The sequence below is a fragment of the Tasmannia lanceolata genome, unplaced genomic scaffold (genome assembly GCF_043159265.1).
Source record: "Tasmannia lanceolata isolate RefF3 unplaced genomic scaffold, GAP_Taslan_0.1 ptg000015l, whole genome shotgun sequence".
NCBI lineage: Eukaryota > Viridiplantae > Streptophyta > Magnoliopsida > Canellales > Winteraceae > Tasmannia > Tasmannia lanceolata.
The window spans coordinates 64504855-64530000 of record NW_027518692.1 but is presented as its reverse complement, the minus strand read 5'-3'; the positions used below and the strand labels follow the sequence as shown (position 1 = coordinate 64530000).

At 39.4% G+C, this 25146-nt stretch overlaps 1 protein-coding gene and 1 long non-coding RNA gene across 2 annotated transcripts; both read left to right on the top strand.

Moving 5' to 3' along the window:
- The first annotated feature begins 4005 nt into the window (after window positions 1-4005).
- On the top strand, window positions 4006-5599 carry EPF1 (epidermal patterning factor 1). The gene is made up of 2 exons (XM_077355928.1): window positions 4006-4262; window positions 5231-5599. Exons 1-2 carry the CDS (start codon window positions 4169-4171, stop codon window positions 5500-5502), a joined length of 366 nt encoding a protein of 121 aa, XP_077212043.1. The 5' UTR covers window positions 4006-4168; the 3' UTR covers window positions 5503-5599.
- A 7820-nt stretch (window positions 5600-13419) lies between these two features.
- Window positions 13420-24006, top strand: LOC143846552 (uncharacterized). Its single transcript, XR_013234782.1, has 4 exons — window positions 13420-13737; window positions 15151-15253; window positions 22184-22290; window positions 23641-24006. It is a non-coding gene; the product is annotated as an uncharacterized LOC143846552 (long non-coding RNA).
- The last annotated feature ends 1140 nt before the right edge of the window (window positions 24007-25146 follow it).

Below are 25146 nucleotides of genomic sequence, written 5' to 3'. Positions count from 1 at the left end.
CCTAAATCCTAAACCCTAGACCCTAGACCCTAAACCCTAAAACCCTAAACCCTAAACCTTAGAATCCTAAACCCTAGACCCTAGACCCTAGACCCTAGACGCTAGACCCTGAAACCCTAGACCCTAAAACCATAGACCCTAAACCCCTAAAACCCTAAACCCTAAAACCCTAAACCCTAAATTCTGTTAGCACAAAGGTTCTCATGGGTTCATTCTGTTACCTTGTTTTGATGATTAACAAACTCTAATTGATTAGTCGTTTGCGAACTAATTGTTTGCCTTGAGTGTTGTACTATGGACAGAAAATTTATAGGTTAATCCATGATAGCACCAACATACACGATGGCCTTTACTTGAAGATGAACCAACCAATGGACAAATGAGCTAAAGCACACCTGGACAAAACACACCTTGGAGGATCAACGAAAGAGAGGCTCAGCATCATCTACATCAAGCATTGAACATACAGAGAAGATCATAAAGGCCAAAAGGATCAAGAACTATTGGAAATGACCAAGGAGCTTGTAACACAACTGGAGAAGTCAAAGCAAAGCTCACCTTTGAAGATCCCAAAGCAAGCTAAGCACCTCATTGAAGATCAAATGGAGATTGGCTCAAGATAATTTCAAGAGAGTACTTAGAATGGTAGTATGTATCACCTTTCTCTCTTGTGTTTTCTCTTGATAAAGGCACATCTTAAAATCCCTTAAAATATATTTTTCAAAGATACTAACACACCCTTTAAGGACTTAAATGGATAAGTGAATGGCCATGGTGGTGTACCAACATGTTGGGACTGATATGGCATTCAATTCAACATTGAACAAAGCAGAGTTCCGAAGAAACAACTTGGACCAATAACTAAATCCTCTCAAAACTTGTTTAAAATATTTTCAAATATTTTTAACAGATAGCTCTCATTTTTCTCATATCCGTAGAGTATAAGAACGTCGAAATTCAATAAGAAACGAGGAGATATGAATTTTACAAAATCAAAAAATCCTGCTGGAAATCCAGTTTCAGAATTCCGAGAATTGTTCTCGAAATTCCAAGACATTTTCTCGGAACTCCGAGAAAGCCCCTAGACTCAAAAAAAATAGTCGTTGGGGGTCCAACGGCTAGTTGAATTTTTGACCCGAAAATAACTATTTTGCCCCTGAAACGGTCATATTGTGTTAGGACTCTATATATACATATTGTATGGGTTCAAAACATGATGATAAGTATGTTCCAACTCTAAAGAACCCTAGAAAACTACTTGCAATCATTTTTGGGTTAATTTTCTCTCACCAACCTCTTGTGCCTTGATTTGAGAAAATTATTTTAGATTGGTTTAGGCCTTACTTGTAATCATCCTTGAGTGTGCATTGTGAGCTTTACTTGGTATTAGCCTATTTAGAGGCAAGTGAGCAACATCTTCTTCTCTTCACTGTATTTGGCAACAAATTGTGCCGTATTTAAGACTCTTGGAGCTTGGACGCTCGGATTGTACAAGGCGAAAAGAACGCCGTATTTAAGTTCCTTAGAAGATAGTGGATACCTCAAGGAGAGCAAACTGGAGAAGAGTGGAGTAGGTCTTGTGTTAAAGACCGAACCACTATAAATGTCCTTGTGTCAAAGCCTCTTGTCTCTTCCTCTCTACTCTTGTGGTAAGTGCTTAACTCTTGTAGCTGAACATTATTCTTAATTTTGTTTTACTTGTATGAACCATCCACAAAGTATTTGTCAAATGAACTAAAAAGAGAGTAGATGAACTAGGGTTCCACCAAGTGTTTGATAAAAAGCCTAAAAGAAACCATTCATCTTATTCCTTCATCTTGTTGTGGGATTTACATTATATTTGTAATCTTTAATCACCCACCAAGTATTTTGATAAAAAGACTAAAAAGAAAATAATCAATTAGGGTTTTCAAAAGTTACCTAACAAGTGCTTATTAATAGGTCTAAGAAAATATTCATTTAAGTTTTTGAAACTAATCTAACAAAAGCTTTTAAAGATGATAAATTTTTAAAGACATCCAATTCACCCCCCTCTTGGGCTGCCTATTGAGATTTCAAACCCTAAACCCTAAACACGGATGGGGTGTGTAATAAAAATCAACTCCATTGGATCATCCATTTGTGGAGAGAAAAAATGAGCAGATTTGTAGACACACAATATCAGTCCATTTTTTCCTCTACAAATGAACACCCTAAGATTATCCAATGAAGCTAATTTTTGGAACGCACCCCATCCGTGATAGGGCCTTTCAAATAAATGCTTAGGATCACTCCCAAAATGTGAGCCCACCCTTGTTTTAAAATTTCATGCTCAGATAACTATCTGAGTAGCTGCTCACAAACATTTTCCTCTCTCTCTCTCTCTCTCTCTCTCTCTCTCTCTCTCATATATCTATCTACCTCTATATAGCAGAAGAGAAAATGAATGGATTTTTTGAATTATTTGAAAATTCTATGAGAATTACACATTACTTTTTTTTACTTTTTTTAACAAAGGCACCCATTCAACCCACATATTTTCAATCATACCCCCTCCTTTATGCTTTTTAACAAAGGCACCCATTAAAGCCACATAATTTCAATCTTACCCCTCTCCTTTATGCTTTTTTAATAAAAAAAATCTAGAGGGTGATCTTAACCATCCAATTTAAGAGGAACAACATATTATGGAAACCTCTATAGATTGGAGGGCTAGGATCAGCCTATGAAAATGATTTTGGGGGCACAACCTATTTATGTTGTGTTCCATCACATGGACGGTTTAGATCAACATATGATGTGGTCCATACAGTTCTTTGTCGGTCCGTGCATCGCACGGGATTTTTTACTAGTATATTATATAGCAGAAGAGAAAATGAGAGAATTATTTGAATTTCTCCCAAAATTCTATGAGAATTACAAATCACCTTTTTTTACTTTTTTAACAAAGGCACACATTCAACCCACATATTTTCAATCATACCCCCTCCTTTATGCTTTTTAACAAAGGCACCCATTAAAGCCACATAATTTCAATCCTACCCTCCGCCCTCCTTTTATGTTTTTTATGGAAACCTCTATAGATTGGAGGGCTAGGATTAGCCTATGGAAATGATTTTATGGGCACAACCTATTGATGTTGTGTTCCATCACATGGATGGTTTAGATCAACCTGGATGGTTTAGATAAGCTATCTGCGCTCGAGCTCAGATAGCTTATCTACGCTGGAGTGCAGGAAACAAGGGTGGGCCCACATTTTTGAGGTGATCATAAGCATTCTTTTGAAAGGCCCCATCATGGATGGGGTGTGTACCAAAACTCAACTCCATTTGATCACTTAGGGTGTCCATTTGTGGGTGAGAAAATGGACACATACTGTTTGTCCACAAATCTGCCCATTTTTCCCCCACAAATGAAAGGGTTAGGTTGATCCAATGGAGCTGATTTTTGGTACCCACGCCATACATGATGGGGCCTTTCCAATGAATGCTTATGATCACCCAAAAAATGTGGGCCCACCATATTTCCTGTACTCGAGAGCAGATAAGCTTATTTGTGCTCATGGGTGGGGCCTACCTTGCTCAAAGATTTAAACAAATTAATTGTTGGGCCCACCAACGGGGAGAGAGAGAGAGAGAGAGAGAAAGGGGGTTAGTTTTGGTCCCTGTTGGTAAAGCGGACAAAATTTAATTGACATTAATGATAGTCACATTACATTCCCATAGCCTCCTTTATTTGGAATTTTGGGTCTGAGGAAGGAAGAGACGCATATAGAAACTCACGTACACTAAGTTGCGCATTTATGGGCTGTACCAATTTAGGACGTCAGAGACAGAGATTCACGAAAAGCAGCATCTGCCTTCCGGCCACGAATCGCCAAAAGCATGCATTTTCGTGAAGGGGCAGTCCAAAGCACTCTCACTCACACAAACCTATGATCCATCCCTCCGTATTCATGTGATCACCACACCTAACGTCAGCCCTCCTGTGATGCCCTTCAATAGCCCGTCCCTTTTCCTCTTTGGAACCATCTCCTCCCCTCCTTTAAATCTACAACCCCATCTCCCCCTCTTGATCTTAATCTTTATCTCTGGCTTCAATTCCCTCTCCCTCTCTCTATTTTGTATGTGGTTGTGCCAGGAAGTTTAGACGCACTTCTTTTGACCCCTCCACTCAACTCATCATAGTCATGAAGATTTATACTTTGGCGGCACTCCTTCTGACCATTCTTCTTCTCCACCCGCTGGTTGTGCCAGGAAGGCACATTGGCCGGTCCCACCCACGTATGTTCTCTTCAACTGTTTCCATTCTAAGCTACATAAATACATAAATATAGGAAGCATATATGGTAATACATTACATCCTGGATGCATGTGATCATGATTGTATGATTCAATACCCAAAATTGTTCTTGATTGGATGATCCTAGGTCTTTTTATCAAGATCCACCATAAAGACTATACAAAGATAAATATATTATATAGGAATTTTTTTGGTTCTTGGGACTTTTGTGGAATTTCCGCAGGAAACCCACGTTTGGTTATTGGGCCCAAAATAATCCCAGGAACCAAAATAACCCAGCATGAAACCCTACCCTGGAAAAAGAAATACTCCCAGGAACCACAAATAAGCTTGCAGAAGAATTTTTTTTTTTTCTTCCCAACAGTTGAAGCAACCAAACAAAGGATTTTTATTTTTTTCCCATTATTGTCCGGTCAACCAAACATGGGATTTTTATTTTACCGGGATACTTCCAAGGAGTTTTTTTTTCCACCAATCTTCCAGGAAGTTTTTAGTTCCACATAAATCCCAAGAACAAAAAAAATTCCTCTATTTGTTTGACAATCATGAAAATTCTTTTTATGGAATATTTGTTTACCGGGGCTAGTGTATGAGAAGAGCAGAAGCATTCGAGAGGAGAGAGATCAAAGGGTGGTGAGTGAGAAGTACATGGGATGAGGCTGGAAATTAGAAAACAGGGGAAACAAAACAAAAAAATATTGTTTAAACTGGGAATTTTTATCTCTGTCCAACCCCATCAGATGCTCTCCTCACTCACCTATCTTTCAAATCTCCCTCTTACCAGCCCTCTATACACTTCTCTCACCTTGGGTAAACAAATAGTCCATTAATTTTTATTTTTTTCATGGTTATCAAACATCCCCTTTAATTAGTGCCGGGTGCCCCATTCGTGATGCATACATATCAATAATTGTATATGTTCTAATTCTTGGTCATTGTCATCAATCAGATCATAACCACCATCATCAGACACGAACTATAAGCTTGGAGATTACAATGGTAAAACCGGACTTGTACCAAGAGAGGAGGCAAGTGAGATTGAGGAGAGCTGATACGGTTCAAATTGCGGGATCTAGGTTACCCGATTGCTCACATGCTTGTGGATCTTGCTCACCATGTCGGCTAGTGATGGTGAGCTTCGTGTGCGCGCTGGAAGAAGCAGAGACGTGTCCAATGGCATATAAATGCATGTGCAACAGCAAATCTTACCCTGTTCCTTGAACACAGTCATCTATATATGTTTCTGTATCATACAAAATCTTTGCTTTCAATTTTGCATGTCTAAATTTAAATGGAGAAGAGATTTTGTTTTCTTGCACATTGATTCACTCTCCAATCTCAACTTTACTTTTCCTTTTTGCACCCTACAAAAGGGAAACGCCGTCCAGAAGTTCACACCCTCAACCAAAATATACGGTCATGATCCATCGAAATAGAGGTTAGAATGGGTGAGCCCATATCAAAATAAACGTGAATAGTATACGGAGGCAGCTCCACCAAACATATCGTAGAGCCATAGGCAGCATCAAAATACCATATGCAACCATTAAATAGCATTAATCCCCTGGAAATACACTATTAACTTGATTGAGGTGAGCCCATACCAAAATAAACCAGCCCAAGTATCACCTGTTGATATTTTATCCTTACTAGTTGTAGACCCGTGCGATGCACTGAGCGAGGAAAAAATATGCTTTAAAAATGTTTTAAAATTAAAGATGCATTTTTAAAGATACCCATGAACCATGAGGTACCATATGCAACCATTAAATAGCATTAATCCCCTGGAAATACACTATTAACTTGATTAAGGTGAGAATTGAGACTCGAAACCAGCCCAAGTATCACCGGTTGATATTTTATCCTTACTAGTTGCAGACCCGTGCGATGCCCGGAGCGAGGAAAAAATATGCTTTAAAAATGTTTTAAAATTAAAGATGCATTTTTAAAGATACCCATGAACCATGAGGATAAAGAGGGGAAGGAAAGAAAAGCTAAACGTACAGACAAATTAGTAATTAAAAATAAAAGAAAGGAAAAAACAAATAATGAGACATGGGTGTAATATAATGGTCCCATGTCCGCTGTCGTTGAAATATGGCGTAAAATGATGGCCCACCATATGCATACAATTTGGTGGAGACCGCTGGCAACATAAAAAAATCATGTCTGGAAGCTAAGAATGCTATCAAGGAGGGATTGATCTAACATTAAATAAAAATCTGAGAATTGAATCAGAAATTCACAATCATGATTTGAAACAATTCTGAATTGAATCAAATACTCACAATCATGATTTGAAACAATTCATGAAGTAAGCAGGTTAGTGCTGTGAGAAGTGTTTGAAATTTCCCTCGTAAAATTGAAAATATAATTAATCAATTTATGAGTCTTATGACCATGTCAATATTGGTAACCAAATTATGAGCCTGCAGTTCTTGAGATTTCAAGTGGCTCGATCACAATTTGATGACTCTTCCAAGTAACTCATTTAATTCCAAAAGTGTTCTTTAAACTATGGTAATCCTTTGTAGGGTGCTCACATCTAGTATTTCTCATCTTAAATGAACGATAATGGCCCAGTAGTCAGCGGATGAAAAATGCCTATGTATGGATTATTAGCAACACCTTGTTGGACTTTTCATCATTATAGTTCAACAACCATGGAAAAATACAAAAGAAATAAATTGAAAAAAAAAAATTTGAATGAAGAAACACAATTTTCGATTCCATAAAACATCATGTCTAGTTTATGAAACATATAGAGGCTAAAAAAGTGGGGAAGCTTGGGTTCCTGAGAAGTGGACCATGGAAGGATCTTTGTTAAGGAAGTGAACATAAGTTATGAAATTTTCTGAAATTTACAAAGGCATAAGAGAGAGTAGTAATGAAAAAGAGAGTTGGTAAACTTAGGAGCCACATTCCTCTTCGAGGCACCAAAGTCCATGAGCTTTGGAGTAATTCTTCCTTGAATTTATTGAGAATGCCTCTTCGTCTTTGATAAAGAACCACAAACTTATTTATTGAGAATGCTGGCAAGGACGGCCGGAAACCGTAATAAATGCTGGCAAGGACGGCCAGAGCTATGGCTACTCTCTCTCCCTGCACCAAGAACCCGGCCATGCCTAACCATCTGTGAGATCGGAGACTTCGAGAGGCTCCCCAGTCCTCTTTAACGCCACTCTTTCCGAATTGAGAAGTCAATTCATTGTTGGTCCTAAGGTATGAACTGGAAAATAAAAAGAGAAGGGCTGGAATCATGCCCGTGCACTAACTAAAATCCAAAAGAAAACAAAGCTTCCTCGGATTTGGGCTATTCTTGACATGTAGAACCATCATCTGCTATTCCATTCCAACAGCGTTTGATTTCCAGTGTATACTTTTCTCCATCTTACCTGAAGCCTTCTGTCAATAAAATTATGCATTAGCAAAGAAAAAAAATGAAGTAGGTTTATGTGCAAATGTAGGTTTATGTGCAAATGAAGTAGGGTTATTTAGGTCTTAGAACCCCTAGATGATAGATTATGTCTGATCAAGAGGAAATTTTAATGACCTAAATAACCCTACTTCATGTTTGCACATAAACCTACAGGACTCATATTTTTTACAGATGACCTGAATTTTGTCCTGTAGCGCACTGCGCTATATCCTGGTCGGCTGGAGATGACAAATGAACCTTCTTCAGGTTAAGTTTTACCCACGCGTTATATCCAGTCTGGCTGGAGATGTTCTGAACGGCTTAGGATGACCAAATTTTATTGAGCTTGGGTTTCCGAGGAGCGAGTACCCTAGTTTTAACGAACTGGGTTTTCGAGCAGCGAGTACCCTAGTTTTAGCGAACTGGGTTTCCAAGTAATGAGTACCCGAGTTTTAGCGAACTAGGTTTCCAAGTAATGAGTACCCGAGTTTTAGCGAACCGGGTTTCCAAGTGGTGTTGTTTTTGCATCCGCGCTGGTTCCGGACCAGGAGTACGCTCCCGATCTTTACGGAGACGAGCCGTGGCGAACCAAGTAGCGAGTACCCAGTTTTAGCGAATCGGGTTTCCAAATAGCAAGTACCCGAGTTTTAGTGAACTGGGTTTCCAGAGTACCCGAGTTTTAGTGAACTGGGTTTCCAAGTTGTAAGTACTCGAGTTTTAGTGAACTGGGTTTCCAGAGTACTCGAGTTTTAGTGAACTGGGTTTCCAAACGGCGTTGGTTTTTGCATCCGGGCTGGTTCCGGACCAGGAGTACGCTCCCGATCTTTGCGGAGACGAGCTGTGGCGAACCAAGCAGCGAGTACCCAGTTTTAGCGAACCGGGTTTCCAAATAGCAAGTACCCGAGTTTTAGTGAACTGGGTTTCCAGAGTACCTGAGTTTTAGTGAACTGGGTTTCCAAGTAATGAGTACCCGAGTTTTAGCGAACTGGGTTTCCAGAGTACCCGAGTTTTAGTGAACTGGGTTTCCAAGCGACGTTGGTTTTTGCATCCGGGCTGGTTCCAGACCAGGAGTACGCTCCCGATCTTTGCGGAGACGAGCCGTGGCGAACCAAGCAGCGAGTACCCAGTTTTAGCAAACCGGGTTTCCAAATAGCAAGTACCCGAGTTTTAGTGAACTGGGTTTCCAAGTTGTACTAAGAGATTTGCAAAAGAGCTTCTGTCATTCACATTCAGCAAATATTTACAAAGTCACTTCCACGCCGGGTGGTCTACTATTGATAGTATTTTCTGAGGTCTTCGGCGGGTTCAGTCACCTGTGCTTCGTCTCTCAGATCAAGTAGTTCAATCGGCAAGGATTCCGATACATCTTTGCCTTTTGAGTGCCATGGCATAGCACTCCCTGGACTGTGGTTGATCTCCTCTGACCTCACCCACGCCGTTTGGCGTTATGAACTTCATTTTCTGGTGATACGCTGAAGCGACTGCGCGGATTAAGTTCTGCCCGGATCGTCCCAAGATAGCGTTATAAACCGAAGTGGCCCTCACTACCTGGAAGTTGACCATGGCGAAGGCTTGGCAAGGCGGCTCTCCAACGAGGACTGGGAGTTCAATCTGCCCTTCCATTTTCACGTCTTCCCCCGAGAAACCGAACAGATCGGAGTTCGCCGGCCTTAAGCGATCGTCACCTATCATCATTCTCTCGAAAGCATGATAGTACAAAATATCGGCCGAACTCCCATTGTCGACCAGGATTTTCTTCAACTCCCAGTTTGTGACGAGCATGGTTATGACCAATGCGTCGTCGTGTGGCAATATCAGGTTGTCGAGATCCGCATCTGAAAAGGAGATCTCATTCTCCGTCTTCATCTTTTTGCTGCATGTGTGCGCGGAGTTGACTCGGCGTGCATATGTTTTTCGAGCAGCAGACGATGTGCCCCCAGCGGTTGCTCCGCCCATAATTGTGCCAATGACTCCCCTTGGCTGGGAATTGTGTGCCTCTGGTTGTGGATTGGATGGAAGAGGAGATTGGTTCTTCACAGAGGGCGGCCGTGACCGTCGAGGGCTGCGGCCCTGAGGACTCTTCTCTCTGTGCTCCGGTCTGTGGTCGTCACTTCAGACATACCTTTTCAAGCCATTTCATTGCAAAAGGGTAATCTAGGTAAGTAGGTGTGTAAATAAAAGGGAAATGATATATTCAGCCCCCTCTTTTGCTTCTCTTGACAGCCCTTCTTTAATGCATTTCATGACTACTCTTTTTTATTATTCTACAAAAAGATAGGGTGGCTTGGGTAAAGTGAATCCCTTAACAAACATACCAGCCCTCTATTTCTCCCTTGGACAACTCTTTATAGGTGTATTTTGTTAGCTCTTTATGCACAAGAGGGTGGTCCAAGTAAAAAACAGGGTGAATAACAACGACTCCCATTTTCTTCTCCCATACAGCCCCATGAGGTATATTGATGAATACTTTCTTTTTTTTAAGATTTTGGGGCATCCACACACTCATTGGACGAGGTTTTGCACAATCAACACGAACTTGGGTCCGGTCAAAATGGGGTGTCTACAGATGCCCCTCTTTGACAGAGCGTGTGTAATGCGCGAATGTCAAAGCTGAACAGAGAACACATTTTGGCCGACCCGAAAACAAAGTAAAGCAAATTTTTGGGTCTTTGTTTTGAAATGGTATTCACAGAGGTAAAACGGCAAAATGATCTTACAAGAAGGCTCTAAATCTGCAAACATTGAGAGGTGGCCTCTCACCGACTCTCGACTTCTAAAAAAAAATAAGATAGCCTCTCTCTAATCCTGAACTCGATAAACCATATCGGTCAACAATGACTTTTACGAAAACCAACATGCACAAAGTATACTCTTTTTTTTATTTATTGGTAAACCAAAATTCTGGTAAACACAAAACGAATCACTCAAATAATAGAATTGCACTACAAACACACACTTGTATCAATGAATAAGGGTTTTGATGACAATCAGACCAAATATCACTTGGTCAATTGCCAAAAATGATATCATTTAAAGGGATGAGCAAGTTTTAACGATCAGACCAAATATTGCTTGGTCAGTTGTCAAAACTACCTCAAAACAAAAAGGGGCGATAGCTATACAGACCATTGCTGAAAATTCATCTGTTTAGCCATCCAGATAATCCTGACTCCTCTCTTTTAAGGTAGCGGGTCATCCAAGATTGATACAGTCCTGCGAAAAGGGTTCCATATAAATCCACGCAGATATACCTGACTCCTAACTCATTAGGTAGCGGTACATTGCGAAGCGACAATTAAACAGGTCACTATTTGACATTTCAATGTTAATTGTCACGGGCGAAGAAGAAAAGACCAGACTCCAAACACACAAAGCTCAATTTCACTGGTAGTTTCTTACTTCTAAAAAACTCTTCGTGATTTAAAGAAAAGCCCAGACTCCAAACATACGGAGCTACTTCACTGGAAATTCCTTTAAGAAGAAATCATTTTCAAACGATGAGAGAAAAATACCAAACTCCAAAACACAGAGCCATTGGCGATTTCTTTTGAAACTTTCTCAAATGACGAAAGAAAGACCAAACTCCAAATCAGGGAGCCATTGGCGGAAACAATTTTTAAATCTTTCAAATGGTGAAAGAAAAAAGACCAATCTCCAAAACACGAAGCCATTGGAGAAAATATTTTTAAAATCTTTCAAATGGTGAAAGAAAAGAAACCAATCTCCAAATCATGGAGCCATTGGCGGAAATATTTTTTTAAAATCTTTCAAATGGTGAAAGAAAAGACCAATCTCCAAATCATGGAGCCATTGGCAATTTTTTTTTAAACCTTCTCAAATGGTGAGAGAAAAGGACCAAACTCCAAATCACGGAGCCATTGGCGAAATATATACAACATGATAAAAGAAAATACCAAACTCCAAAACACGGAGCCATTGGCAGAAATCTCCAAAATGATAAAAGAAAATGCCAAACTCCAAATCATGGAGCCAATGGCGAAAATAAAATTCATTGAAATGATTGAAGAAATGACCAACTTTGATCGATTTCACCAGATGAATAAATCATTATTGCCTGAGAATGATTGAAAATGCATGATCTTTGCTGAAGACAAAACTCAAGCAAGGATGAAGAAATTTTCGGGTATTAACCCTTAAAAATAATTGAAAAGAAATCTGCTGGAATTTGAAAATTGCAGGAGTGAATTCTAGACTCCGCTGGGAGTAAAGATTTTCTGAAAACTTGACTCAGAAAGAAAACAATTTGATTGAAGAGCTTGAACCAGAAGAGTGTATTCAAGTTCCTCTATTCTCTATTTGATGAGAATAGTCATCTCAAATATTATTGTTCGATTGACATCTTTTATGACACAAGTCATAAAAGATGCCCCTAGTATAATTACTTCAATGACAAAATTCATTGGAGAGCAACAATAAAGGGATCAAAAGGATAAACAGAAAGCTTTCATTAATGATCTCTTGGGATTACAAAGTTTTTCTCAAGAACACATGAGTTTACCAAGCTTTTTTCAAGTACAAGAAACTGGTTCTACTCAGAAATTCTATTCATCTCTGCCAGCCTCCGATACTTCAAATGGCTTTAAGAGCTTGCCACATTCCAAACTTTGCTCTGTTTTCCACCGCTCATAAGAAGCACATATTCTCTTCCTTCCCTCCCTTTTACCACCCCAGCTTTGGGAGGATATTGACTAAACAGAACTTCAAAACTTGACTCTGACTCGACAAAGAAAGACTTTGACAAGCGACGGATAATGATTTGACAAAACATATGACGTGAATACTAAGAGAGACTGAATCTGCTTCTTAGCTTGATAAAATATTTTAAGATAGTAAAAGTCTACCACTCTTAGATTCTTTTGGTTACCGTTGAATCGCACGGGTCTTCAATTTCAAAGATTAACCCACTTGTCTCTATTTTAAAATGCTAATTTAAACTCTCTTGATGTGAATCATTCTCTTTTACATTGTTTTCAAACTAAAACCTGTATTTTAAAATCCGCATATCCAAACGGCCCCTTAGATGGGAGACGAGAGAAGAAATAGACCAGTCGTCGTTTTATGATTTCTCGGTCTTCTTTCCTACAACAAGAGAGTAGGAGATTGTCTCATGTTTTCAAGTTTTAGAAATCTTATGATGGGGGAGAGATTTCTAAAACCTGGATTTCTTACTTAAAATCTAAGAAATGCTGTCAGGACATCATACCACAGCTTGATCATGAACCCTCTTTTACACTGTTTTCAAACTAAAACCTAAATTCTAAAATCTGCTTATCCATACGGTCTGCAATGAACCGGGATAGCATATCTCCTTGTCTCTTAGAATCTGTGAATCTTTGAACATGGTATTCCTACTTTTCTATTTCAAGATAAATATGCATTAAATAATGATTCATATTTTTCTACATTGGAGAGAGATACTCTTTTTCTTTTCTTTTCTGGTACACGCCCTCTCCTCTCTTTTTTTTTGGTGCCATAACGTATCCCCACCCCACTTTGTAGGACGGGACTATTCCCTAGGGATGCGTGCACCCGGAAGACCACGCACATCGAGTAAACAAGTGGGGATTGCACGCTGGGCACTGGGGAGCAAACCCATGACTTTACGCCAAAGAGCCACACCCTTCCGGGTTACACACGCCGCCCCCTCTTGGCACCATGTCTCGAGTTATAAACAAAAAAAAAAAAAAAAAAAAAAAAGGTAAAGCTTTTTGTCCTCCAATGATTTCCCACCCACTACGGGGTCGGCGGTTTTTCAGTTGGCTTTTTCATCAGGTCTCTGGTGTAGAGGGAGGGGAGAGAGAGCAGGCTTCGGTTCCTCCTCTCTCTCTCTCTCTCTCTCTCTCTCTCTCTCTGATCTGGTCCGATAACGGTGCGGGTGGTGCCCCCGACCCATTGTTGCCGCCTGCAGCAGCATCAGCAACCTCATACCCAAGACAGGCGGATCAGCCTCAAATGCTCTCATCCTCTGCCCCCAATCTTTCTTAACACCACGCTTCCTTTTTCGATCACAATCACAGGTCAGCCCTATCCCATCTATTTATTTTTTTATTCATAATATCAGTCTGGTCGAACAGGAATCGTTACTTTTTCTCTTCAACCCTTTTTCTCTTTCTTTTCTCCTTCCATGATGGCAAAAAAGGTTTTTTGTTTGATTAGGTTAGGGTATTCACCAGACCGGACTGCCCTTTGATTGCGTTGATAACCCACTTGTCATTCGTCTCTCACTCCTCTTTTGTTCTCGTGTTCCCTGTAGACCACGGCATTTGCTGCTGCAATCATTTATTTGCTTTCCCTTTTCTCTCTTTCTTTTCCGTTTGAAATTGAAATTCAAAGGCGGACTATGTAAAGGATCCAAGCAATGGAATATCGTCGTTTGAGAGATGAGATTAAGACGTCGCCATTGCATCCCTTCCTGCTCTTCTCTTCAACGGGTCAGTAAAACCTAATGAAACTCCCACCCCAATCTTTCCCTTCTGCCCCTCCATTCATTTCCCCTCCCCCCATTGTAAAATCGATTTCCTTTTCCCTAATATCCAAAATTAAATAAACCCTGTCTGATTTCCATTGGCTCGCAGAATACACTTTTACTTTCTGTCCGTAGTGTGTATTGCTATTGTACCGCCTTCATTCCAAGTATGTATGATCTTGGAAAATTTTACTCCAACTTCCTTTGCCCCTCTTTTCAATCGTAGACAACGTATATATTTTTCCAAAAGAATATGATGAAATCTCTAACAACTGATGAGGGCTATGTGCTCAAGAAGCTTATGCATTTGAAATTGGGCATGCTGGCACTTATTACCTTCCCCTCTTTAATTGGAAAGTCTGACTGTTGGAATTGTCAATTCAAAGTTTCGGAAAAATACTAGGCCCCTCTTTCTCTCTCTTGTGATGCCTTTTTAACTTTTTACTCTGCATTATCAATTCCTCTTGCCATATATGGAAACTTGGCAAGGTTTTACTCTGGCATAGTGGATGACTCTCACAGTGCCATTTTTCTTTCTTTTTTTTTTTAAAAAAAAATGGCGCACAGTGCCAATTTATCATTTTCGAAAATTGGTTTCCACCTTGAGTTGGGCTTTCTGACTTGGTTCTTGCGCGAGATCCACAAATTGTCTTGGACCGCAATATATTCCCATCTCTCTGAATTTTCTCATTTTGGCACTCTCATGTTAAAAAAATATGGGATCAGCTATGTAACCATCTTTTGATTTCTGAGATTACATGGGCTTATACAATGGTGAACTTTGGAACTTTAACAATAATGGGCCCAATTAGTCATCGACCGGACCAAGTTTTTATAAATTCAGAGTTTGGACTTGATGCGTTGGGCCTGGAAAAAAACTTGGTCAACTTATCCAATTTATAAATTGATTGGCATATTTTTGGCTATTGAAGCGCATAAATCTCAGTGATGCTTCTGAATACAGGTTGATGAGGACGACATTTGTTGGAGGGAAAAGACAAAATACGAAGAACTAGAATGGGCACATAATTTCACTCATGTGATATCACAGTGGGCTCAATGTTTTAGTGAGTACAAGTTAATTCCTCTGCTTCATTCTCTATTTCACTTTTCTTTCATGTATGTACCAATTTATCTCTTTGAGTTTGGCAATTTTCTCATGTTATTTGGTTAATTAAGCCATGAAATTTACCTAGGTATTATTCCTATCATTCCTAAATGCACGTAGATTTCGTAATTTTAGGTATTTCAATGCTCTCAGTTCCTTTTTGTGAAGGAGTTTGGCCATGGATTCATTGTTATTCAAGCACGTCAAGATTTTAGTTCATTTGAGCTCTCTGCTCCTAGGAGTTCCACTGCCTTCTGTTAGAGTCTTTCATGTCCAATGTAAAGTTTTTAATGTGATTCACTTGTTTTGTTTATTTCATTCTTCCACAATCATACCTGAAGTTTACTTTTGTTCAAGGTAATGCAGCTTCCAGTCCATAAGAAGGAAAATTGCCGTGTCGGACACCTTTTCTTATTTCTTTCTATTGAAAGAATGATAAGAACAAATGATTCCCCTTTAATACATTTTTTATGTTACTCTTCAGTTTTTTATCGAGGTCTATCCTGCTGAAAAATGAAGACTAAGAGTGGAGCTCCATGAAAACAATGTCACAAATGTCGTTCTCGGGAATTTCTCGGCAGGGGTAAATCTCGGGATATATTAATTTTTATTATTATTTTCGGGTTTATATCGGGAAATAAACGGTAAAAATAAAATTATTTAAAACATATAAAAATATTAAATTTAAGAAAAAAATATAAAATAAAAATATCGGAATAATATCGTGATATTATCGGGATATTTTATGAATAAAACGAAAATATCGCTATATTTTTTAAATCTCGGGATTAGTTTGGGATTTTGTTGTTTTATCAAAATCTCGCGATAAAAATGCTATATTTTGAAAATATCAGAGATATTTGTGACATAGCATGAAAAAGCCCTTTATCGGATTTGAACCGATGACTTATGGATCGAATCCATGGCTAGCATGGGTGTCAAGCACCTAATCCGTTTTGGTGATGCGGAAAGAACCCTCGAGTATTGCGCTTACTGAAAGTATAGATTCTTTTATCCACTTGACTCCACAAGTCTCCGCGTCAAGTCAATGCCCTCTTTCTACTAGTCTTAAACACACACAGGTTAGGTCAAATAGATTACTAATGTATGTATCTGCAAGGTACTACGAGCTTGAAAAGACAAAATTGTTCCAGCGGGAATGAGCGGAGAAATTTTGATTTGGGGACGCTGAGCATGTTGAACATTTGTCCACAAGGCTATGAGCACAAAAGTTATTTATTTTTCTTCAGTTTTTGTGCTCGAGCGCAGAAACCTATTTCTCATATATATATATATATATATATATATATATATATATATATATATATATATATATATATATATATATAGGGGAAACGTTTTTTGTGCGATACCTCAGATAAGTTATCTGAGCAAGAGCTCAAAAAATCATGTGGGCTCACATTGTTTGGATGATCCAAAGCATTCATTTGGATAGTCCAAAGATAGATAGAGTGTGCACAAAAAATCTGCTCCACAGGATTATCCTAAGCCTTCGATTTGTGGAGGTTAAAGTGGATGGGTATAAACCTCCACAAATTTGTCCATTTTTAACCTCCAAAAATCGAAGGGTTAGGATGATCCTATGGTGCTGATTTGTTGGGCACACCCTATCTATGTAAGGGCCTATCAAATGAATGCTTTGGATCATCCAAACAATGTGGGCCCACATGATTTTTTGAACTCTTGCTTAGATAACTTATCTGAGGTATCGCGTAGAAAACGTTTCCCCATATATATATATATATATATATATATATATATATATATAGAGAGAGAGAGAGAGAGAGAGAGAGAGAGAGAGAGAGAGAGAGAGAGAGAGAGAGAGAGAGAGGAAAGTGTTCCTAAGCTATAACTTATCTAAGCTTATCTAAGCTATAGCTCAAAAACACATGTGGCCCCACATTTTTTGGGGGATCCAAAGCATTCATTTGGAAGGCCCTTCCATGGATAGGGTGTGTACCAAACATCAGCCCTATAAGATCATCCTAACCCAATCAAAAGTGGAGTGGAAAATGGACAGACACTGTGTGTCCATGTTTCTGCCCATTTTTTCCCTCAACAGATGGTAGGGTTAGGATGATCCGATAGGGCTGATTTTTGGTACACACCCTATCCATGGAAGGGCCTTCCAAATGAATGCTTTGGATCCCCAAAAAATGTGGGGCCACATGTGTTTTAGAGCTATAGCTTAGATAAGCTTATCTAAGCTATAGCTTAGGAACACTTTTCTCATATATATATAGCAGAAGAGAAAATCAGAGAATTTCTATCGGATTTACACGTCACCGTTATATTTTTACCACCACATCCCTATCCATATGTCTCTCAGTTTCTCTCTCCCTTGAATTTTACGATTCACCCCTTTGCTGCTGTGTGTATTAAGTACATACATGAAAGGGTAAAATCGGGACTCTGGAATCCTTTATGCTACGTGTCCTCGGTAGTCAGAGATATTTACGTCTCCTCCGTTATATATATATATATATATATATATATAATAAGATACGGAAATTCAGAATTTTTTTTTACTTTGTTGAAAAAACCATTAGCTTAACACGTGGAAGATTAAAATGTTTAGGGATTTGCTAGCATCCATCTTAGAAGACATGTCGCAGATGTTCTGTTGCAGATTTTCTCTTCATTCACGAGGTGGCTGCTGCCAGTTGCAACAAACCATCCGCGAAATGCCTTTAGCATTGGACGCTAGCACATCCCAAATGTTATGTGGATCAAAAGTCAACATTTGCGGCTGTTAGCCCACACCATAGGATGATCCAAACCGTCCATTTGATGGCTAAAACCATTATCCAGCCCCACTATTGGATGATCCAAACCATCTATTTGATGGCCAGCATATCTCCCACGTTATGGATGCTCTGTGGGGCCCACTTCATATAGGGCCTTCCAAAAGAATGCTTTGGATCACCCTGTTACTTGAATTTTTTTTACCTGATACACGTGGTGAGTGGGTCGTTGCTTGTTTCCGTAGGGACTAGTCCTACTCCCGGAGGGGGTGGGGACATCCTACGTCATCAAAAAAAAAAGAAGCTCGAGCGTAGGAAAGTAAGCCATATATATATATATATATATATATATATATATATAGAGAGAGAGAGAGAGAGAGAGAGAGAGAGAGAGAGAGAGAGAGAGAGAGAGAGAGAGAGAGAGAGAGAGAGAGAGAGAGAGAGAGAGAGAGAGAGAGAGAGAGAGAGAGAGAGAGAGGAGATGAAGTATGTGCAGCTGCACATATAAGCTATCTGTACATGGCTCACAAACCATAGTGGGGGCCACATTTTTGGGGGGATCCAAAGCATTCATTTGGAAGGCCCTTCCATGGATAGGGTGTGTACCAAAAATCAGCCCTATAGGATCATCCTAACCCAATCAAAGTTGGAGGGGAAAATGGACAGCCATTGTTTCTGCCCATTTTCCCCCTCCACAAATGGCAGGGTTAGGATGATCCTAAAGGGCTGATTTTTAGTACACACCCTATCCATGGAAGGGCCTCCCAAATGAATGCTTTGGATCCCCCAAAAAATGTGGCCCCCACTTTGGTTTGTGTAGCCATGCACAAATAGCTTATATGTGCAGCTGTGAGGAAAATGATTGTGCGCTCGAGCGTGTATAGAGCTTATATGCGTTCGAGGGCACAAAACTCATGTGGGCCCACATTTTTAGGACGATCCAAAGCATTCATTTGAAAGGCCCTTACATAGATAGGGTGTGTACAAAAAATCAGCTCCATAGAATCATCCTAACCCATCCAAAAGTGGAGGGAAAATTGGACAGACACTATTTGTCCACAAATCTGCACATTTGCCCTCCACTTTTGGAGGGGTTAGGATAATCCAATGGACCTGATTTTTGGTACACACCCTATCTATGATGGGGCCTTGCAAATGAATCACCACAAAAACATGTGTTTGGGCCCTTGAGCGCACAATCATTTTCCTCACATATATATATATATATATATATATATATATTTCTACTTATCTAGATATGTTTTTATGCATTTACTATTTATATGAACTTATGTTTATATAATAATAGCATATGTGTGATAGGGATTTGCTAGGGACCATCGTAGAAAGGCATTTCGCGGTTGGCTTTTGCATGAGATCTGAGAGACCTGATACCTCTCAGATGAATTAAATGAATACAACAAAATTTGCTGAAAAGTGAGCCTGTGTGTCTGCTCTCTCATGCAACAACCAACCGCAAGATGCCTTTCTGCGATGGTCCCTATATATATATATATATATATATATATATATAGAGAGAGAGAGAGAGAGAGAGAGAGAGAGAGAGAGGAAACTGTTGGTGAGCTTAAGCGCACCGAACTTATGGTGCGCTTAAGCTCCCCAATCACATGGGTCCCACATGTTCTGTGGTGATCCAAACCATTCATTTGCAAGGCCTTATGATAGATAGGGGGTGTACCAAAAATCAGCTCCATAGGATCATCCTAACCCCTCCATTTGTGGAGGAAAAAAAATGGGCAGATTTGTGTCTGTCCATTTTTGTCCTTCACAAATGGAGGGGTTAGGATGATCCTATGGAGCTGATTTTTGGTACACCCCCATCTATGTAAAGGACTTTCAAATGAATGCATTGGATCATCCTAACAAAATGGCCCCCCATGTGATTGGGCGCTTAAGCTCACCAACAGTTTGGTTAAGCTCACCAACAGTTTGGTTAAGCTCACCAACAGTTTCCTCATATATATATATATATATATATATATATATATATATAGAGAGAGAGAGAGAGAGAGAGAGAGAGAGAGAGAGAGAGAGAGAGAGAGAGAGGAAAATGATTGTGAGCTTGAAGCTCATATACCTTATATGAGCTTGAGGGCCCAAACACATGGGTCCCACATTTTTTGTGGTGATCCAAACCATTCATTTGCAAGGCCCCATCATAGATAGGGTGTGTACCAGAAATCAGCTCCATTGGATCATCCTAACCCCTCCAAAAGTGGAGGGCAAAAATGGGCAGATTTGTGGCAAACGGTGTCTGTCCATTTTGCCCTCCACTTTTGGATGGGTTAGGATGATCCTATGGAGCTGATTTTTTGTACACACCCTATCTATGTAAGGGCCTTTAAAATGAATGCTTTGGATCATCCTAACAAGTTCATATAACTTATCTACACTAGGGTGTAGGAACTCTTCTCTCTCTCTCTCTCTATATATATATATATATATATATATAGAGAGAGAGAGAGAGAGAGAGAGAAGTGTTCCTGCGCAGCTGCTCAGATAGCTTATCTAAGCAGCTGCTTCAAAAACTCATGTGGCCCCACATTTTTGAGGTGATCCAAAGCATTCATTTGGAAGGCCCTTCCATGGATAGGGTGTGTACCAAAAATGAGCCCTTTAGGATCATCCTAACCCTGCCATTTGTGGAGGGAAAAAATGGTCAGAAACAGTGTCTGTCCATTTTCCCCCCCACCTTTGATTGGGTTAGGATGATCCTATAGGGCTGATTCTTGTTACACACCCTATCCATGGAAGGGCCTTTCAAATGAATGCTTTGGATCACTTAAAAAATGTGGGCCACATGAGATTTTGAAGCAGCTGCTCAGATAAGCTATCTGAGCAGCTGCGCAGGAACACTTCTCTCTCTCTCTCTCTATATATATATATATATATATATATATATATATATATATATAGAGAGAGAGAGAGAGAGAGAGAGAGAGAGAAGAGTTCCTACACCCTAGTGTAGATAAGTTATATGAACTTGTTAGGATGATCCAAAGCATTCATTTTAAAGGCCCTTACATAGATAGGGTGTGTACCAAAAATCAGCTCCATAGGATCATCCTAACCCATCCAAAAGTGGAGGGCACAATGTGTTTTGGTCGATGGACCAGATAACTTATCTTGTCAATAGACCAGAAACACTTTTTCCATATGTGTGTGTGTGTGTGTGTGTGTGCTCATTAATATTTAAGCTTAATTAGTTAAGTTGAAAAATATAATAACACAGGGAGCAAGGGTACAATTCAAAAAAGAGACCCACCTACAGTCCTAGATAGGAGTTAGGACTCATGAAATTGTCGTTGCGGTGGGCTTTCAGGGATTGCCGTGTCTAACAACCCTGGTGTCAGTCTAACTCCAACTTACCTGTCCATGTCTAACTTGCAAACTCTCCAAATCATTGTTTGTCTCTCCCTCTCTTTATTCTTTTTTTTTTTAGATTCACACTATGTATACGGACCGCTTTTCTGTTTTAAAGCATTCTCTATTTTGTGCTTCTCTTTTAATGGTATTCTAATAATTAATGCTAATCTTGATTCACCTATATTTTCATGGTGGATGATTTCATATGATTATCATGGAAGTTTCTGTTAGGAAACAACTCAGATAGATTTGGTGTACTTAAGAAATTTAGGTTGGTGGGAAGGTGCTATGCTACCAGTGATCCTAATCATCTTGCCTTCTTCTCCTTGAAGCATTCGTTCTATTTGACTAGTTATTAATCTGAAGTATTATAAATTACATGAAAAGTCCACCTGCATTTTAACTAAGGAACGTACGTTGGCTGAAAGGTTCCATGCTATTCATGTTAGATTGTCAGTTCTCTTTGAGCTAGCTACCTGCGAACTGACGAATTCTTATTGCCGGTCTTTGTCATGTGATATCTGCTGTTTGTGCCCCATGTTTAACTATGCTTAACTGTTGGATTTCCTGTCTTTAGATATTGTCATATCAAAAACCTCCCTCATTGTTGTTTCTTTGTCATAGATTTGTTTTGAATTGTGTTTCTAGTATTGTTCATCTCAAAATTAGATTCAAACAAGATCACACCTGGAACATTCCATTTCACATGATATTGTCACCTGATTTTGTGGACACAGCTAATGCTATGGTTGGATCACGATCATGGATTGGAGGACTCCTTTACCGCTCTGGAAATAAACGCCATGGTGAAAAGACTCTTGATTATTCTTTGAGCCCTCTTCAGGTAGACTTTCATCATGCATTCATGTTTTTCTGACTTTCAATAAATACACTCATTTTTGTGGTTGCTTTCAATTTTTTGTTGTTTTTCTGTTTCTATTTATAATTGGCTACACTGGAGGTTCTCTACTGGTTTCTCCAACTATAATTATAGGTCCCTTACTTCGCCACCGCTTAGTCCTTGCCGCTGACGCCTATCGTTTCCAGGACCTGAATTGAGAAAGCTGCTAGGGATTCGAGAAAGATTGAATAGCTAACCGCATTCCGAGATCTCAGGTCTTGCCGCGATTCCTGGTGTTGGTGAAGAGTCTTCGAGAAAGAAATGCCACCGGTCAAAACAGAAGTGCTTCGGCATATCGCTACGGATTTGTCGTTGCAGTATAGAGAATTTATATGGTGAGGGCGCATAAGTCTAATATTATTCAAAAAGTACAGTGGGGCCCACTTCAAGGGATTATCTAAACCGTTCATTTGTTGGGCCATGATGTAAATAGGTTGTACTTTGTAGATCATCTCCATAGGATGATCCTAACCCTCCTATCTATAAAGGTTTCTATAATGTGCTTTCCCTCTACAGATCGGAGGGTTAGGAACATCCTATGGAGATGATCTACGGGGTACAACCTATTTAAGTTGTCGCACAACAAATTAACGGTTTAGATCATCATTTGAAGTGGGGCCGACTATACATTCTGAAAAATACTGGACTTCACGCGCACTCACCAAATGTAAGCATGCATGTGCATGGGGCATGGTATAGACACCCTAGAATTAGGCATGGCAATCGTGCCAGTTTGTCCTATTTGTAAAAAAATAAAAGCAGTCATGGTGAAAATGCCTAAATTTATTAGTGTCAAACCAATTGCCATTGTGTATATCTATACAAGTAAACACACATAACGTCTGAGCCTGCAATAAACATATGATGAGCTCAAACAAGAGATCCAAAAACACCTGAACTGATCATGGCATAAACCATGCCTAGATACCGGAAGACCGGTTTTCCCAAAAGAGTTGGTGTGATATGACTTGGTATTAGATCCGGGCAGAATGGGACTATACAGCTTTGGATGATTGAATAACCGAAAGAGATGCTGGTATAATATGGAGTCGCCCCCTCCTGTAGGCGCAATGCTGTTGGATGCTTCTGATCAGTAGGAAGAGGGAAAAAAATTCTAATGATTAGCATATATGGGAGTCAATCATTACAAAGATCTCTCTCTCTCTCTCTCTCTCTCTCTCTCTCTCTCTCTCGATATACACACACACACATACGGTAGATAAAGAAATTCATAAATTCTTTTTAATGCTTTTATCTGTCTCATAGAACTCATTGATGGTATTCTCCTTGCAGGAAAAAAGATTGCAAAGGCTCCAAGAAAGATTACAAGTACCTTTTGATGAGACACGTCCAGACCATCAAGTATATTTACTCTCCTCCATGCTGGTCAATTAACATTTTCTTTTATGCCCAAAGAGTTACTAAATGTTCTTGAGGTTTTCAATGTCACTACAAAGAAGCGCTAGGATGCAAATCATGTAGCTAGGATTTCATTTGGGATCCATTTGGGTTCCACCGAAAGTGTTTCTCTGGGAAAGGAAAGTAAAATGACGTCATTTTTCACTTCTCAGGGATGTTTTGTTGTCATGCATTGTTCAATCTACTTTCGTTGTCTTCAAGGAATTTTCCAAATAATAGCCTTTTGAGTTTCCTCCCAAATCAAAGAGGAAAGAGAAAGTAAATAGGATTTTCACCTCCTTGTTTTTACTTGGAAAATTACATCATTTTACTTTCATTCTACTTCTATTTAACGCGAATGCAAACAGACCCTTGGATTTTATTATTTCGGGAAATGTTATTACAAGTCCACTTTCTCAAGGGAAATGGTTTTGCCCTTTCGGTTATCTTCGATCAGGTTCATCATTTTCAGTGATATAATTGCAGGTAACCCATCTGAAAGTTCATATGCTTCCTTGGCTGGTGAGGGTGAGGAAGTTCATATGCTTTCTTATTCACAAGGAGCATTTATGAAACCTCTAATTATCTTGAATCTTTTGGTTTCTAATGCACTAAGGGCACCCCTGGCTGCACTTATTTTTTTTCTATGGAAAAATTTTCCCTTGATTTTTTAGTGAAAAAAGTTCACAGGAAAATAACATATAGCTGTAGCATTGATTGCTTGTTTTTCAATGAAAATTTTTTACTTGGAAAATTCTTATCTAAAAAATGGGTTACCCCTTACCAAACCTCAAAATTTTGATTTTTACCAAGTTTTCTTCTTAGTTTTTTTTTTCCAGTATAGCCAAACATGCCATGGTTGTAATTGTTGAGAGATGAGAGAAGAGAGAAGAGAAGAGAATGAGAAGAAAAGTAAGTTAGGGAGAATTTCCCCCTATATATATATATATATATATATATATATATATATAGAGAGAGAGAGAGAGAGAGAGAGAGAGAGAGAGAGAGAGAGAGAGAGAGAAACGGTTCCTACACACGTGTAGATAAGTTATCTACACACTAGCTTAAAATGCAGTGGGGGCCACATTATTTGGGTGATCCAAAGCATTCATTTTTAAGGCCCTCACATAGATAGGGTGTCCACAAAAAATCAGATCCATAGGATCATCCTAACCATTCGAACTGTGGAGGCAAAAAATGGACTAATTTGTGAAGGTTTAAAGACATCCCTTTTACCTCCACAAATCGTAGGGTTGGGATGATCCTATGGATCTGATTTTTTGTAGACACCCTATCTATGTGAGGGCCTTTAAAATGGATGGCTTGGATCACCCAAACAATGTGGCCCCCACTGTATTTTAAGCTAGTGTGTAGAGAACTCTCTACATATATATATATATA

Excerpts from the sequence above, each read along its gene's own strand:
- EPF1 (XM_077355928.1), top strand. The coding sequence starts at position 4,169 with ATGAAGATTTATACTTTGGCGGCACTCCTTCTGACCATTCTTCTTCTC. Across the intron at positions 4,263-5,230 it reads CATTGGCCGGTCCCACCCAC|ATCATAACCACCATCATCAG; the intron begins GTATGTTCTCTT and ends GTCATCAATCAG.